The sequence below is a fragment of the Stegodyphus dumicola genome, chromosome X1 (genome assembly GCF_044657685.1).
Source record: "Stegodyphus dumicola isolate Sdum_Otavi_A_Nest chromosome X1, ASM4465768v1".
Lineage (NCBI taxonomy): Eukaryota > Metazoa > Arthropoda > Arachnida > Araneae > Eresidae > Stegodyphus > Stegodyphus dumicola.
In genome coordinates this window covers 9,192,953-9,210,232 of record NC_140780.1, presented here as the reverse complement: position 1 = coordinate 9,210,232, position 17,280 = coordinate 9,192,953, and the positions used below count along the sequence as shown (strand labels likewise).

General features: G+C 35.5%; 2 protein-coding genes across 2 annotated transcripts in view; one reads left to right on the top strand and one right to left on the bottom strand.

Moving 5' to 3' along the window:
- The window catches only part of LOC118191430 (uncharacterized), a 355,798-nt gene extending 341,430 nt beyond the window's left edge, over positions 1-14,368 (bottom strand). The window contains exon 1 of the mRNA XM_085807210.1: positions 14,253-14,368. The gene's annotated coding sequence lies outside the window, so the exon portion shown is untranslated. The remainder of the gene's footprint in view (positions 1-14,252) is intronic.
- Positions 1-17,280, top strand: part of LOC118191429 (uncharacterized) — a 118,575-nt gene that overhangs the window by 30,573 nt on the left and 70,722 nt on the right. The window contains exon 2 of the mRNA XM_035362232.2: positions 6,296-6,425. Coding sequence (XP_035218123.1) covers positions 6,296-6,425 — 130 coding nt within the window. The remainder of the gene's footprint in view (positions 1-6,295; positions 6,426-17,280) is intronic.

Below are 17,280 nucleotides of genomic sequence, written 5' to 3'. Positions count from 1 at the left end.
GGTATACTGGGAATGGACCATGACAGCAAAGACGCTGTGGCTAGGCCCATTGTCATGATGGAGCCTCCATGATCCAGCGATTGCTGGAGGAACATGGACGACTCATTTTCTGTGTCTGAGGTGGTCTCCACTTCGTGCACACTTACAGAATTTAATGTTCAATATCAGGAACACTATGGAGGAATGTTACCCTATGTATGCACTGCATAACTAACACATTAATGTACAGTGATTGTAAATTAGTAATGTAACGTATTGTACAAATTAGTATCGTAATTTATAATGTATTGTAAACAGCAATATAGCAAACAGTCAAAAGAGTGTACAATGTAAGTATTGATGCTCACAATGAAAATAGTAAAAATTGTATTATACTTATCATTATTGTCTGCATCTTATAATATAATTAGAGCCATCAAGAGTACTATTATTTGTACCACTACTGATTTCAACACTGTACTGAGCTGCAAAGTGTGAGCACTACCAGGAGTACTACTTACAGTGCTAGTCCGACATTAAAGTTGCACTGTGAATGTACTATACATTAACACCATATTGTCACACTGTATACCGTTATTGGCACTATTATGTGCTATATAGCAAGCCTCCAGCTTCGGTAATGTATATAAAAATAGCATCTAAACCATGTAATTGTATATAACAATAGCATCTGAACCATGTAATTAATCCTAGTTTATTACAATGTTAAGTATTGTATAGTATTACGGTATTGTCTGCACTGTGCATAATTTTTAGAATTATTATGAATACTAATATTAATACCATTATTGGCTTATAATGGTACTGTATAGAACTGTATGTACAGAAAATATTAATATCAGCACTACTGTGGCACTGCAGTCCACTATTGGCGCTTTTATTTCTGACTATGTATAAGAATACATATAAGTATACATATAAGAATAAAAAAACTGATCTCACGAAGCCGAGTAACAGTGGGTATATATATATTTCTGGTGCGGCTGATTACGGTCAAAAAGGGAGGTGTTCAACTACAGTACCAACAGCAGTACCAAGTACAGGTGTCATGCAAAAACAGCGTTCAGTTGCATTCGATAACGGTCATAATGGATATTTTCGTTGAAATATGATACCCGAAATTTTTCGCGATTACAATAATTTTTTACTTCGCACAAGGAAGTGAAAAAGCCTTTTACAAAATATAGTAGAGAGGATGCGCGAATTTCATTGATTTTATTATTTACTGACTTTTCTGCTTGGATAAAAATCCATAAATTGCTAAAATATAGTTTGGGATTATATTATAAAAATAATGGGTAACTAAGGAAAGAAAAAGTTCTCCAATATGTTAAAGTTTCTTACTTTAATCACCTTGTGCACAAGTTTCTGAGCTCAAATCTGGTAAAAGCCTGTTTGTATCATGAATGCTTAGTTGCGTTGAATACTAATAAAATTTTTCAGTTATTGTTTTGCGTACACCATTTGTACCGAAGTAATCAATTTTTGTTAATTTTCATTACTTTTTATAACAAGCAAAGGTTGCACTGTTCAAAACTAGGTTATTTGGCAACTTTACTAAAAAATTCATAAACTATCTCACAATGAAATAATTTTTTTTTGCTCAAGAAATATAAATAATCTCAAAATTATTTTAATAGTTATGAAGCGTTTTTTTGAAAACGAATTTTCTAAGATTTATCAGTGTTTTTTAAATGAAAGATGTCAGTATGTGAAATGCATATTTCCTACTTTCATGGATATCATTTGATATTGTGCCTGATTTGATGCCATTGACCGTAACAAATTAAAACAAGACTTTGACACTTAAATGCATGAATTTTAATTTTATTTTTAAAGTCAAAAATACAGATGTCAAATATTGACATCTGATCTTATTGATGTCAAATATTGACATCAAATAAATTATGTATGACTGTGAAAATTCTGACTGTAAAAATTCTTAAAAAGTTCTAAACTGAGATTTAATTCCAATCTTAAAAAAAAAAAAAAAAAAAAAAAAAAAAAAAAAAAATTAGAATTTTTGAGGTGGCCAGAAATTTAAGTGTTTCTTTACTGATTTTGGCATGCTTTTCTTTTCAGAAGCGCATTTAAATTACGGGGAAGCCATCGGCAAACTAGTTTTTTCATATGCAATTCTTCATGAATAATTTTATGTATCACTGTGAATCCAATGTTAAATTCCTTCTGGATCGTTTGGTACGTGCAGCGATTATCATCGATTAACATTTTCCACGTGGCAAGCACATTATCCGGGATTATGGCTATCCGGGATTATTTGAGTACTGTAGCGCGAGATGGAACTTCATTTCAAATGCTGATTGAAGACGTTGAACGTATTCTTACTGATTAAGACACAATAACACGCCGAACAAATACTAATTCAGAAGTCAAAGAACAAAAATCAGCGTTATATTTTCAAATTTTCACAGGACTAGTTTCGATGGTTTTACCGAACCACCATCGTCAGCTGTAAAAGTACAAATGAACGAGATAAGATATAATGATCAGATAAGATAAGAAAGTCTGGACAGAAAATAATCTAGTGGCGCCATCTGTTGATGAAACCAGAGCTAAAACAATTTCTTTAAAAGCCGAAGACAAAGATGGATTGCAATTAGGATCGTTAACTAGAACAGAAAGATTTTTTTTGAATGTGAAATGCCTCAGAAAATCCAGTTCTCCAATGAAGATTTTTTTGAATAATTTTGGCAGCAGAAAAATTGAAAGTGTGAATTTCGGACCAAATGTTGGGCAACAGAAGACTTCTGAGTTACCTTTTTTCTAACACATGACTCGTGTTCCTTGACGCGAAATTTTAAGGCTCTCTTAGTTTGGCCAATGTAAATTAAACCACACTGACAAGGAATCCTATAAATACCCCAGGAATTCATATCCGGAATGGAGCCCTTGAGTATGGAACTGTGAATTTTATTGATGGGAGAATAAACGACCTGAAAGTTAAATTTCTGCAAAATATGTGCAACTTTATAGCTAATTGATGGAAAGAAGGGAATGACAACATAATTTTATAATCTCCTAAAACAAGAATGTGCCTTTTAGTGTGTTGAGATGAGAATTTTTTAACCGCTTGATTAATAATGTTGGGTGAATAGCCGCTGTCAACAGCTATTGCTTTTAAATAATTTAGTTCTTCATCAAGGGATAGTTTGGAGGAGCAAACTTGAAGAGCACGGAAAACATAGGAATAAAATGAAGCTAACTTTTGTTTAGTCGGATGACATAATTTAAAGTGTGGTGTTAGGCAAACCGATGAAGGTTTACGGTAAACCGTAGTACTGAAGTTGGACGTGTGACCAGAATGTCGAGAAACGGAAGAGAATTGTAAGTCTCAAGTTCAAAAGTGAACTGAATAGCAGGATCAATAGAATTCATTATTGAAAGCACTTTATTTAAATCATCTTTATTACCTTCAAACAGGGTAAAAGTATTGTCTACGTAGCGGAACCATACAGGGAAGTTTAAAGTTTCAAACAATTTTGATTCATAATAATGCATGTACAATAGATATCAGCCAGGATGGGACTGAGGGGGCTTCCCATGGCTAATCCCTCCGTTTGCTTGTAATATTTATTTTGGAAAACAAAATGTGTTTGTTTCAAACAGAGTTGAGTGAGAGAAAGTAGCTCATCAATTTCGATACAAAAGAAATGAAATTCGCGAAGTCTGGTTTCTAGACATCTTAATACACCTTCCACTGGAGCATTGGTGAATAATGATTTTACATCAAAAGAATAAATTTCTAGGAGAAATGTTTTTAACCTTTTTTACAAACTGTATTGAATTTTTTATGGTGTTAAATGTTATTGTCTAATAGAGTTGAAAATCTAGAAACTAAATATTTAACCAATGGATACGAGGCAGTACCTAAATTTGATACAATAAGTGCGGAAAGTAATACGACTTTTATGAATTTTGAGAAGAGCATATAATCTGGCACAATTCGCAACAGATGGGATAAGCTAATCTTCCTGATTTGGATGAGTTCAGATCCGTATGTTCATTCACCTTCATGACTGCCAGCGCTTATATTAAGAAATGCAGATTGTTAAACATAGAAAATGCCGTGGTTCGCAAAACAAATATTTATTACTGAGATATGCAGAGATACACGCAGAGTTACATGCAGAGATAAGTAAGTACAAGCACTAGCAGCCATAAGCGGTTACAGAGGTCATATATATAACTTTATAACAGATCATGGTTTAACAAATCATAAACAAGACACAATAAATAACCAATCAAAAGTAACATACAGAATGAGATTTAAGTTTCAGAATAACTCGGACCTGTCAGAAAGCTAATGAATGTATCGGACTTGACAGAAAGCTATACTTCCTTTTAACCAGTAAGAATGCGATTACAAATATCTCAACACAGATTAAATTAGAAATGAAGGTGAAATACCACTGGTGCCTCGGAACCTTGGAGACACATTAAGATTTCTTTTGGAAGCAGGAGAGATGAAAAACTAGCAACCACCTTCGCCAATAATCGAACCACGGACCTCTGAAATACCAGCTCAGTGTGCTGACCACTACACCACGAAGGCACGCTAGGAAGGCGAGATAAATACCTTATAGACTCCCTTTTTCAAAGGGCGACTGGGGTTCTTAGGGGACCCAATCACCAAATCCTGAGTGAGGAGAATCATCATCTACCACCATTTTAGTTCGGGCGCCACTGTACAGACATTAGGATTTTTTTGGAAGCAGAGAGATGAAAAATTAGCAACCGCCTTCACCGGGAATCGAACCACGGACCTCTGGAACACTGGCTCAGTGTGCTGACCACTGCACCACGTAGGCACGCTATTAAAAAGGGAGAAATACGTTATAACCTAAGGAACGGCGTTCTGAAAATAATCATTCCAATTATTCAGGTATCATTCTTGTTTTTAAATAATGCATTTTGAAGAACACAAGCAAATACTAGAAACGAAATCCTAAATATCTGTGATTTAATATGAATATTATAATACCCTTTATTTAATTTCAGTTAAAATATTAATGTGCAAATATTGTACAAATGGGAAATTGGATCAAAGTTTAACTTTTGATCTCAGTCTGCGTAATGAGACCAAATACTAAATCCGAAGTTCCCCTTTCGTTCGAATTTCTCATTAAATGCGTTTTGTTAAGGAAATAAATTTCGAAATCATTTTGTTTTCCCTATATGCAAAGTGAATACAAGTCATTTTCGAACACGAAGTCCTCTATGAAAACACCTATCCTTTTAGGTAGGCAGCCATCGAGGACTTTGTCATAATTAAACAAACTGTAAGGATTATCTTAATTTATCTAACAGCTAAATTTTGAATTAAACTTCCTTTCCTGTCATTTCTGAATTTCAACTTACCACTTCCGGCCAGAACGTACTTTTAGAATCACGTTTCAATGCAAATCGAGGAAGAGGGGTATTTAACCGTGAAGTTCTACTGTCTTAGTTAGAGAGAACCAGAGATTCTGGGTAGCACGCGTCCGCCCTTTTAGGCCACTGTCTTTGAAGCTATTATTACGCTCGGCAGTACTTTAGACCCTTGATAGCTTCGCAGTCAGTGTTAAGAGGCCAACTCTGTTACACTTTTGATAGCTTAGGGTATATCTTTTTAGTTAAGATTAGTTTAGTTCAAGCCCGAGAGTCGGGTTTAATGTACAATTCCAAGACGGAGTTCTGTTAGACCTTATTTGAAGAATAAAAGGTCTTTAACCCTTTTCAAGTTTCCGTTACTGTCTCACGAACTCGAGCGATTTTTCGCTTATCAGTTCTTAAGATTCTTCACACTCAACTGTAACTTTAAAGTACACAGTGCAGAATCTTACATTTGGGGCCTTCGGCGGAAATCGAACCATGGACCTCTGGAATACCGGCCCAGCTTGCAGAACCATTACACCACGAAGGCACACTGGGAAGGCAAGAGGAATACCTTATAGACTACCCCTTTTAAAGGGCGTCTGGAAATTTTTTAGAGGACCCAATCGCCAAATCATCTGTGAGGAGAATCATCATCCAACACCCTTTTATTTTGGGCGCCACTGTAGAGACATTATGAATTTTTGGAAGCCGGAGAATTGAAAAATGAGCAATCGCCTTCGCCGGGAATTGAACCCCGGATCTCTGGAATACCGGCTCAACGTGCAGAACCCCTACACCATGAAGGCAGGCTGGGAAGGCGGAAGGAATACCTTATAAAACAACACAATTTTTTTAATGTTATGTTGCGTTATTTACATAATTTAAGAAAGCTAATCTTTTTCCCTCTTTGTTGTTGCAGTTTTGTCGCTGGGAGAAGAAGAGTGCACCCTCCACCGACTTCAAGGTTGCCTAGAGTCCCTCCAGTCGGTGACACAAAATAACGACTTGGCACTGGCAACCACTCGAACAGAGCTTCTTGCAGTGTGCAGGTATGTAAGTCATATAAGGACTCACAAAGTGAGGTCAGTCTTGCAGATTAAATTTGTATCTTTGTGTTAATTACAATATCATAGGTAAAGAATCTTTATTATCTCCTTATATCACTTATGAAGACAAGGAACTAAAGCACAAAAATCTAATTTTACTTCGAGCAAATTAAAAAAAAACCTATACCTCAAAACTATCTCATTGTTTTGGTTATCACCAGGACATTTCAATGCAGAATAAATTCTTTAAGAAGAAAGGCTCGTGCTCTCTCAATGACTTTCTTCCGTTAAGCACTTATATTGTTCTTAGATAAACTGGTTCTAAGAAAGAAAAATGAAATGCTGGTATTTTTCAAATTAAATATTTTGAAAAACAATTTAACAAATTTTAAAAAATCTGATGTCTACACCATATGACTTCTTTGTACAGAATATTAAATTATACGCGTTTGGATTGAATTAAATATACTTCATCGATACCGCATAAACCACAATGGAATAAATGCACTTTTTAAAATTCACTATATTCGTTTACCATAGCGACCCTCTGGCGCTAGGTTCACTTAACAGCGTTATATTTCGTTCATTTTATAACTCAGCATGCACAAAATTTATATCATTTGAAGAATCATCTAATCGTTGCCGCATGTTCTATTCAAATACTACAATAAATCTAGAACGATGTATAAAAGAAATTAAGCAAACAAAACAAAGAAGAACCAGTTTTTCACAGACGATTCAATATTTCTCATTCAATTAATTCAGCTCTCACTTCGCGACAAGGCAAATATACATAAAAACTCAAAGTATCTATATTAAAAATTACGAAGTAAATCTTAAACACTTATTTCCTCGAAATATTCCAGAAAGGATTAAGCATGATTTAATTCGCAATAATAAATGAAGACGTTATATTTGTTGTTGCGAAGCTTAGTCTCTCTAGATTGGCAACAAATCTACTATTCTGCTGTTTCAAATGTAAATAAACATGTTCCCCATGTTACTTAAAAATTAGGCTTAACCACACTTAAACAGGTTTTAAATTGTTGATAATTCTACAAATATTGCTTGCAGATTTCTTAAAGGCATAAAAACACCTTAACCGGAAAATAAGTACAACATTTTTAAAGCAAAAAATGCACAATTTACAAACATATAAAAGTAAAGAAACTGAGATCACTGAACCGGGTAATAGAGTGGATATATATATATATATATATAATAGGTAGAAATATTGCAACGAGCTTGCTATAAAGTTACCAGGAGCTTATATACGTACGTTTGGTGCGGCCGATTGCAACCAAGATACGAGGTTAACATCTACATGTTATAGCAGTTCTATATACAAAATTTCAACGTTCTGAGGCTACTCGTTTTTGAGTTATGCGAGATATGTACGTATGTATGCACATGACGCCACGAAAAATTATCTTCAGAATTCATTTTAAATTAGTTTTTACAATTTTTTGGGGGAAAAAGAGTCCTTTATTGAGTCCTTAGGAACAGATGTCAAGCAAAAACATCGTTAAATTGCATTCGATAGCGGTCAAAATGGATATTTACGTTGAAATATGCTGCCTGAAACTTTTCGCGATTACAATACTTCATTTTTACTTCGCACAAGGAAGTAAAAATCTACCGTAATTTTTCATATTTTCTTCCTTGTATAAGAAAAATATTGAAGTACGAATTTTGCAAAAATTCGAAAATAAGTATTTTCATCGTTTTCTGGTAAATCGTAAGATGCTAGGCCCCCTTAACGGCAAAGAGAATTTCAGCTGTGAATAAAAAAGTTTTGAGGGAAATTTTATCGTAATTTTACAAAAAAAAAAGTTAATATTAAAAGTATCCGTATGAAATGTTAACTGCTACTGACTTAACTATATTATTAAATAGTAATTTAAAATGTCTGATATATATTCTTGAAGATGGGTGATAAGTTCTCCTATAATCAATATTTATATGTAAGGATTTCTGTTTGGAGTAATATATATAATTTAATTATAACAAGTATGATTTTTCATTAAAAGAAAAAGTTGTATTTTTTTCGCAAAATTTCCGTATTTGACATGCGTACGTAATTACTATTACTATAATTGACAATTTAAATTTCAGAACAAGACTTCCGTTCTTTGCTTTCAACTCTTGCTTCCATTGCAAGTAGCTGAAGTTTTGGCTCTTGGTGTTCAGAATTGGGATGCTAAAGAGAAAATCTAAACCATGAACAAATCTAATGGATACTGAAATTAAGTTCAGTGACTAACGTGAACTGTGTTCAGGGATTGATAGATTAAGAATTTTCGTAACAAATGAAATAACAGTAAGGCTATTTATATGACTTGGTGAATCTGAGCTATTTCCACAAGTGTTCGCTTGTTTTCGAATTTGAACCTTTCGTTCTACTTGCTAACCTGAATTCCTCTTCGCATATACACTGACCAGCCGAAATATTATGACCATCCCAAATTTTTGAATGAACGAGTCTGGATGATGTGGTGGGCACGTGACGAAGTGGGAATGGCATTAACTACTGCTGGAGAAGATACGGAATCATTCTTGCACTTATTTTTGCGGATGATACAAGAGAATTTGATAGAGGGCAGATTGTAATGGCCCGAAGTACGACTGGTAAACAGTACGACTGGTAAGTTGGTTACAATCTGTAGTTATTATTATTTATGCAAAGTGGATAAATTATAAGGTTATTTTCTTCCACGTTTCTGCATGCCTCCGCAATGTAATGGTAGCACACTCGGTGCGTATTCGACAGTCCCAGGTTCGAGTACCGGTGAAGACACTGTTCATATTTCATGTCTCTTGCTGCATAAAAAAACTAATGTCTCTGCAGTGGCGTCAAAACTAAAAGGTGGTGGATCATGATTCTTCACCACCAGGACTTGGCGATTGGGTACCTTAATCCCCAGTCGCCCTTTAATAGGGGGGAGGATATAAAGCATTTTTTCCCTCCTTTCTACATGCCTTCGTGTTGTAACAATAGCACACTCGGCGCGTATTCGACAGACAAGGGTCAAATTCTGTTCTGGCGACGGCATTGCACATTTTTCATGTCTCTCGCTTCATGAAAACCTAATGACACTACAAAATGACGAAGAAACCAGCAGTAGACAACGAAGATCCACGTGTCATCAAAGAAAAGGATGTCGGAGACTGTTTCGCTTGGTACAGCGAAATCCGCGCCAGACAGTGGCTTAGCTGAAAATCGAATACAATGCAACTCCGCACAAGTGTTTCTGAACACACAGTTCAGCCGAATGTGTTGGATATGGGACTGCGCAGCAGATGTCTTACTCGTGTACCTCTGTTGAGCAAGCGTCATAGTGAACTACGCCTAAAGTAAAGCCGGGAACATCGAAACTGGACCATGGGTAAGTGGAAGACAGTTGCCTGGTCGGATGAATCACGATTTTGCATTTGTCACGTCGATGGTCGTGTCAGGATACCCCGTTTTTCAGGCGAACAGTTGCTTCCCCTCTACAGTTGGTCATGCACAAGTTGGTGGTTGTGGTATTATGGTTTGGGGGACGTTCTCATGGGTAGCTCTGGGACCCTTAGTTATGGTAGAACAGATGATAAAAGTTGCGCACTACCTGAACATAACTGCGGATTAGTTGCATCCCCAGAATAGCGCCTGTTTTCCCAGCTGGAAATGGAATCTTCCAACAGGACGACGTCCCATGTCACAAAGCTCGAATTATGCTACGGGAAGTTCGAGAAGCATAACAAGGAATTCCAGTTAGTGTCCTGGCCACCTAACGCGCGGAATCTTAACCCGAAAAAGCACATTTGGAATGTGATGGAGCGGCAGCTCAGAGCTCAAACACCACCATGTCCGAATCCCTCGACGTTGCGTGATCGCTGCTTAGATATTTGGCACAACCTGTCTCCAGTCATCTGCCCAGAACTTGTGGCATTCATACCAAGGCGAGTTTCAGCTTTTTTCCAGGCCCGCTCAGCGCGTTAATGAGTGGAAGGTCATATGTTTTGACTTAGCGTATATGTTTTGGAGTTTATTTGCTAATTGATAATTTCTGCTCATTTTTAGTACATTCAGTCCGGTTAACAGATTTCATAGTCTAGCGGTAATGAATGAAATGCTTCAAAAATAAGTAACTGAAATTTCTAATTCGCAATTTGGAATATATTGCTTTTTCGAACGCTGAATATGTTTATCACATTATCGTATTAGCTGTTCCCTTTTCCAGATTAGTTTATTTTTTATGTGCATCGTAATTGTTCTAAAGTTGTCAGACTCTTCTGAAATTCCATTGTATAACTGTCTGAAATCTTCTTTCTCGTATGTCAACTAACTTGAACTTGCATTTATCACAATTCCGGTAGAAGGTTATTCTCATTACTTTCAGTGTAATGCGTTTTACAATTGTTAGATAAATAATTATTTTCTTCTCTAAAAACTCAGAAAAATGTTATGAAGGTTTTGCAAAGTATCGCAGCCATAAACCTGCGTATTGCACCTGTAATTACACTGCTTTTCAAAAGTTAAAAATCTTAATGCAAAATTAAAACTAATCGGAAAATTTATCATTTGTTTGACCCAACACTTGCATAAAGGTAGCCAAATTGATCACAATTATGGCTAAATTGCAGACCTTTCTTTGAGTAATTTTTAATCACATATATATTTAATATATATATTTTTTAATTTTGATTTGTTTTAGATATTGTGTTAAACCTCTAATACACCATTGAAATTATTAATATTGTTGAAGAATTGCCTTGCTTTGACTCCAATTTAATTTTAGCTTTAGCTTCTTCAAGTCTGTTTCTCTCTCTCTATATATATATAGTGCGTCCGATAAGTCATGGTACACTTTTGATCGGTAACAAGAAAGCAACGAAACAAGAATCTTCACCAAACAAAAGAAAACTTCTTAAAGTTTCATACCTATTCAGTGCACTTTTATGTGGGCTCCATCCATGCCGTCACAGTCTACTCCGCAAATAAAAATGGTCCTATCACTTTATCATGCATCAGGCAACACCACACGTTCACTTAGGGCTGTTACGTTCGTACTCTGCGTGGGCATGAGGATTTTCAGCAGCCCATTTTCGGATGTTATGGCAATGAAAATATCCACTAACAGGGAATGTCGCCTCACCAGTAAACACAATCTTCTGCAGAAATCGGTTATCTTGTCGACCTCATGAAGCATATCTGCAGCAAACGCAAATCATTTGGGTCTATCCGTCTGTTTGATAGCGTGCAACAGCTGCAGTTTATAAGAGTTTCTTATGTAACTCTTCCATATAGCCTCTACAGACTCGTCACTGACCGATGGCCTGCCAAAATGGAGTTTACCCAACAAACTGCAGGTATTCTTTAACTGCTTTTCCCACCGATTAATGAACAGGCTGGCTGCATGGGTGTTTCGTGGTTTTCCCCATGTGTAACGTGTATACGAGCCAGTTTCCCTTAAAAAGTCCTCCACGAAGGCATCCCTCCCTTAAGGCAGATAGCCCTCGAGTGCTTTGCCGTAATCTAATAAACCAAACCAAACCCGCCGATTAATGTTATTTCTATGTGGTGGCGGTTCGTTGTAAACGTGACGACATTCACGTTGCACTTTGGTCACGGATTCGAATTTGGAAAGCCACAGAACACACTGGCGTGGGGGTGGATGGGCGATCTGCTCCTTCGCATTTCGCGGTGCTGCGTCATCAGCTGTGTGCGCACGTGCTTGTACATAATACTACGAAAACGTGGAGAGTTTTCCTTTTGCTTTGTGAAGATTTCACATTTATATCTTGTTTTGTTGCTTTCCTGTGACCGAACAAAAGTGCACCATGACTTTATGAATGCACTGTATATGATTAAAAGTAGTCTGAACAAAACATATTTATGTATTATTTTGCCATTTGCATACGTACATCAAAATCTACATACTAAAACATTTTGATGCGATTATTATAAAACGTTTTAATAATGAGGGACGTGCTACCTCTAACTTTCATACAAGCTCTCCAAATGTTTCTGATTTCAACGAAGTGGTCGAGTGCACTAGAGAGCAATAATTATTTAAAGAGAACAGTTTCAATCACTTTGCGAGTAGTTCCAGGAGACATAGATATCAATGCATTCTAAAAAATATAACGGATTGAGTTTGGGGGGGGGGAGGATATGGTGATTATTCCATGCCAGCAATGCCTTTTTTCTCAACATCCGCGTCCACTAGATTTACTGTCTCTATATAATCGTGTATTGCCTTCCATAATAATAAATGACATTCATAATAATAAATGTTAGGCACACTCTGTCCCAAATGTTTATAGCCTCAAGTATTATATTACGTGTTTTAGAAAAATGGGCAGGAACTCAAACACCCAATAAAAAGGCTGTTTACTTACATCACATGCGACTTGCATTTTAGTAACTATTCAACTAAAATGGAAATTTATACTATTTTAGAAAAATAAAAACACAGAAGAATATGCCTCACAAATTACTATTTGAACAACTTGTGATTAATTTCGAATTATTAAATACTTAGCAGCCCCCATTATCCCGTATAAACTCAAATATGCGTCTGTCCATCAACAGATAACTACGTTTTGTAATAACTTTGATTCCAGATGGTAGCATGCACTCTCGCTGGTTGGTTTTAAAGCATTCACGGGAAAAAAACTACTTCGATTCTCGGACACTTTCCGAGACATAATATCCCACACATTCTCTATTGGGTTAAAATCGGGGCTCATAGGTGGTAAATCAAGAACAGTTACACTTTCCACGTCTAAATTAATTTTTGTAGTAGTAGAGGTATGAATGGGAGCAGGGTCACGCTGGTACACCTAGTTCTGCCTTTAAGTGTTTTCTGTAAATGGCATGATCTCGTCCGTTTGTGAAGCTTTGAGAGTGGTGATAATCGAGCCATTTTTACATGAATCACATAACCTGAGTTCTCTGTTAGCTAATGAACTGCGTTTTTCGATATTTGCAATCCACAAACCCTTGTAATATGGCGAACCGTCTTTGTGTCCAAAGCGTTCTTTATATCCGCGCATAAAGCTGGAAGTTTACTTTTGATCCCATTCAGCAAAACGGCACCGAAGTTGGTGCAGAAACTAACCTCATTCACTATTCTAATAAGAGTTTCAAATGTAAACAAATGGCGGTTTCGTTAGGCTCAGTAGCATTTAAACAGCTTTTAAATTATTGATAATTCTACAACTATTGCACGCAGATTAACTAAAGGCGTAAAAACTTTAACCGGAACATAAATGCAACATAATTCAATCAAATTTAGAGCAAAAACTGCGCAGTTTACCAACATATAAGAATAAAAAAAATTGAGCTCACCGAGCCTGGCAAAAGATTGAGTATGCATTTATATATATTTATATATTTTTGGGGAAGTGCACAACTGCATTCTATAGCAGTCCTGTATCAAAATTCGAACGTTTTGCGGCTACTCGTTTTTGAGTTATGCGAGATATGTACATAGGTACGTACGTACACACGTCATGAAAACAAATCTCTTTTAAATGCATTTTATAATCCGTTTTGGAAAGAAAAGAGTTCTTTATTTTGTCCGTACGTACAGATGTCACACAAAAACGTCGTTAAAATGGAAATCGAGAGCGTTCAAAATGAATATTTTAAGTGAAATGTGACACCCGAAATTTTCCGCGATTACAATACCTCCTTTACTTCGGACAAGGAAGTAAAAATATTTTGCCAGATATTTTATGTTTTCATCTAAACTGATCCAAATTTATTAAATATTCAAAGAGTTCTGAATTATTTTTAACTAAGTTTATATTTTGAATTATTAGGATTTAATACAAACTTACCACGTCCAAAAACGCAGCAATCCAAGTTGAAAAATCATTCGCATGTTTAGAATATCTTGGACGCAATCAGCACTTTTCCCCCGTCTTCGTACACTGAAAACGAAAAAGCTCTTCAAATATTTAGAAGTAATATCGTTATCGTCGTAAAATGATAAAAGTATTCTTATGGCTCTTTAAAATTAAATCTCTCAAAGTTTCGCTTCAGGTTTGGGAAATGGCATTTTATCTCTCATACTCAGATAAATTTTAAACTCAATTTATGTCTTATTACTACAGTTTGAATTTTTTTTCTGCTTTAGTTTTCGGAACCAAGAGCACTCGGTTATAATGAGCAAATATCGCTGTCCCTTCATGCTCGTTATAACTGAGATAGATTTACACGATAGTAAAACATTGGGAAAAATTTTTGAAAAATCAGGAACGCTTTTATGTCCTGTTCCTTGTACGTATGTAAAGCTTTTGAAAATATTGGTCATCATAATCTTTTAATAACTATCACAAAAGTTTTTCGTATTCAGTAACCAAGACATGAAATAAGTCACGCTAATATTATTAAAAGAAATTTCATTAATTTTACATCTTAAGCATATCTAAAAAAATCGAAATATTAAACATCCCCTTAATGTTACTCTGAGAAAATGTTTAGTTTATTTTGCTTAATGTTTATTTACGACATTTATAAACTTTTTTATTAATTGGTTTCGACTACATATTGGGTTGTAAACCAAAAAATTTGGAAATATGAGTTTTATAACATCTAATACAGATATATAATATAATACAATATAATATATTGATTTTTAAAAGCATTGCCTCTTACCATATCAAGTGGATATGATTATTCCACAATTTTAATTTAATAAATTAACGCGCATATTCTATAAATAATTTTTACCATTTTATGGCAATTTGTTTAACATAACTACGGACAAAAATACATTTTTAATTATGAAGTTAAACAATTAGAATGATTTTCTATGTGAACATAGAAAGGATGGGATACTTTCTAATAATTATAATCCTGAATGCTGTTTACTTTCAAAAACACATATAGGTGGAACTTTTAAACTGTTTTATTAAAATAGTAGAATTACATCCAATCTTAAACGGTGAGGGTTTGCTAACTTATGTGAACCGGGCAAATTATGAATCAGACAAAATACAACTCAAGTTCAATCAATGCCGCTCAAAATGTTCATTCACGTTCTTCTTGCTCAATCACAAAGAATAAGAAACAACGAGTTCTGCATTCATGTGCCCATGGAACTCATATACTTCCTATTCTGTATGTGAATATAGTAATTCTGTTGTGTTTTCGTGACTTATCTCACTTGTCTGACAGTAACATCAAAACAAGCCCACGAAATTCATCGTGGCAAGGAGTGCAAGATCGCGCCTGTCGTTGGCAAGAGCTTTGAGCATCATACAAGTGGCATTGCTATGGACAGCACCCCGGAGGCACAGTCTCCCACTACCTTTTCCCTTACCACAACCTCTCGGGAGGGTTTTTTGGCTCGCCGAACATTTAGAGTGCCCCATGCCGCTCAGACACTATACAATTACAAACATCCATGCCTTCTCCGGAATTCGAACCTGGGCAGTCGCGTCGCCAACCGCTATCCCAGTTGGGCGGCATAGTAAATCTATACATAAGGATGTAAAATTTATGCAAATTAAGTTTAATTATTGCCAAATTTATCGCCACAGAATGGTATTCAATAATAATTTAATTTCAGCTCAACGTGATAGATTGATATTTCTATATTGATTGAATAAATTAATTAAATAAACAGTTAATTTTATCTTTTTCTCTAGACTGCAAATCTTTCCATTGTTTGGTTTTAAAATAAGTTTTCATGAAAGTATGTTTTCATTTGCGTCTTCCGTATTTTACCATCGGTAGCAAGAAACAATTTCACTCTACTTCCCACACTACAATTACGCAACTTTAACGAACTCTGGTTTATGAAACCCATTAAGCAACCTAGTTTTATAATCCTGTTTTATTTATTACTTTCAAATGATCGAAATAATCTCTATCGTAAATTCATCAAGTACATTGAACTAATTTGTATAATTTTTGTCAAACGAACTTTTTTTTTCCTAGTTAGCTCAAAGGTTTGGTTCAATTATAGTATTTACAAGTTTAATTTTTAAGAAGTGACAAAATTCAGTATTTCTAAATTATCATTATCCGTTGATAAGCGAGTCTAAGGAGTTTATTTCAAAATTCACTCCATCATAATTGTGAGAGTGAGAAATACCGCAAGTCAGTTTTAAATGACGCATAGTTCTTTTCAAGCATAATCTTAATAACTTATCTCTAAATGCTTAAAAATATCCTCAAAATTTGAGGTGCTGGGGAATATAAAGTTCTACGCAATATCCTACGACAACTAGAATGAAGCATGATTTTCATAAAAAGACCTCAGAAAAATATGTAAATGTGTTAATTCTTTATCACTTCTACAAAGCTTTTAACACACTCCTGTAAATTATAAGGTTTCTTCTTTATACTGGCATCATCGCCAATACACTTACTTAGTTGCTTTGACAAGTTGTAGGGACATTAGGTATTTTTTGGAAGTAGGCAAGATGAAAAATGAGCACCGCCTTCGCCGGAAATCGAACCACGGACGTCTGGAATACCGGCCCAGCGTGCAGAACGTCTGCACCACGAAGGCGCGCTAGGAGGGCGGGAAAAATACATTATAAATTGATATCCAAATCCACATCTGACAGTTTGCAACATTATTTTGATTTTTGAAGTAGAAATAATCTGTCTATTAACACGTTAACTGCCGTGGGTCACCGGTAGCCGGCATTCGACTTGGTTACAGCTCTGTGGCGACGTGATCAATAGTAAAATTACATGATTAGAGTAAATACCGATATTGATCTTTTTTTAAATAATACCATTGTTTCTACAATAGTCTGAAGAATAATAAAAATGGTCTACAGCTCCTCGGGGGATTTCACCGGTTAACCTCACCAGCGAAAGGTGCATTAAACATAATTATTAACTTAT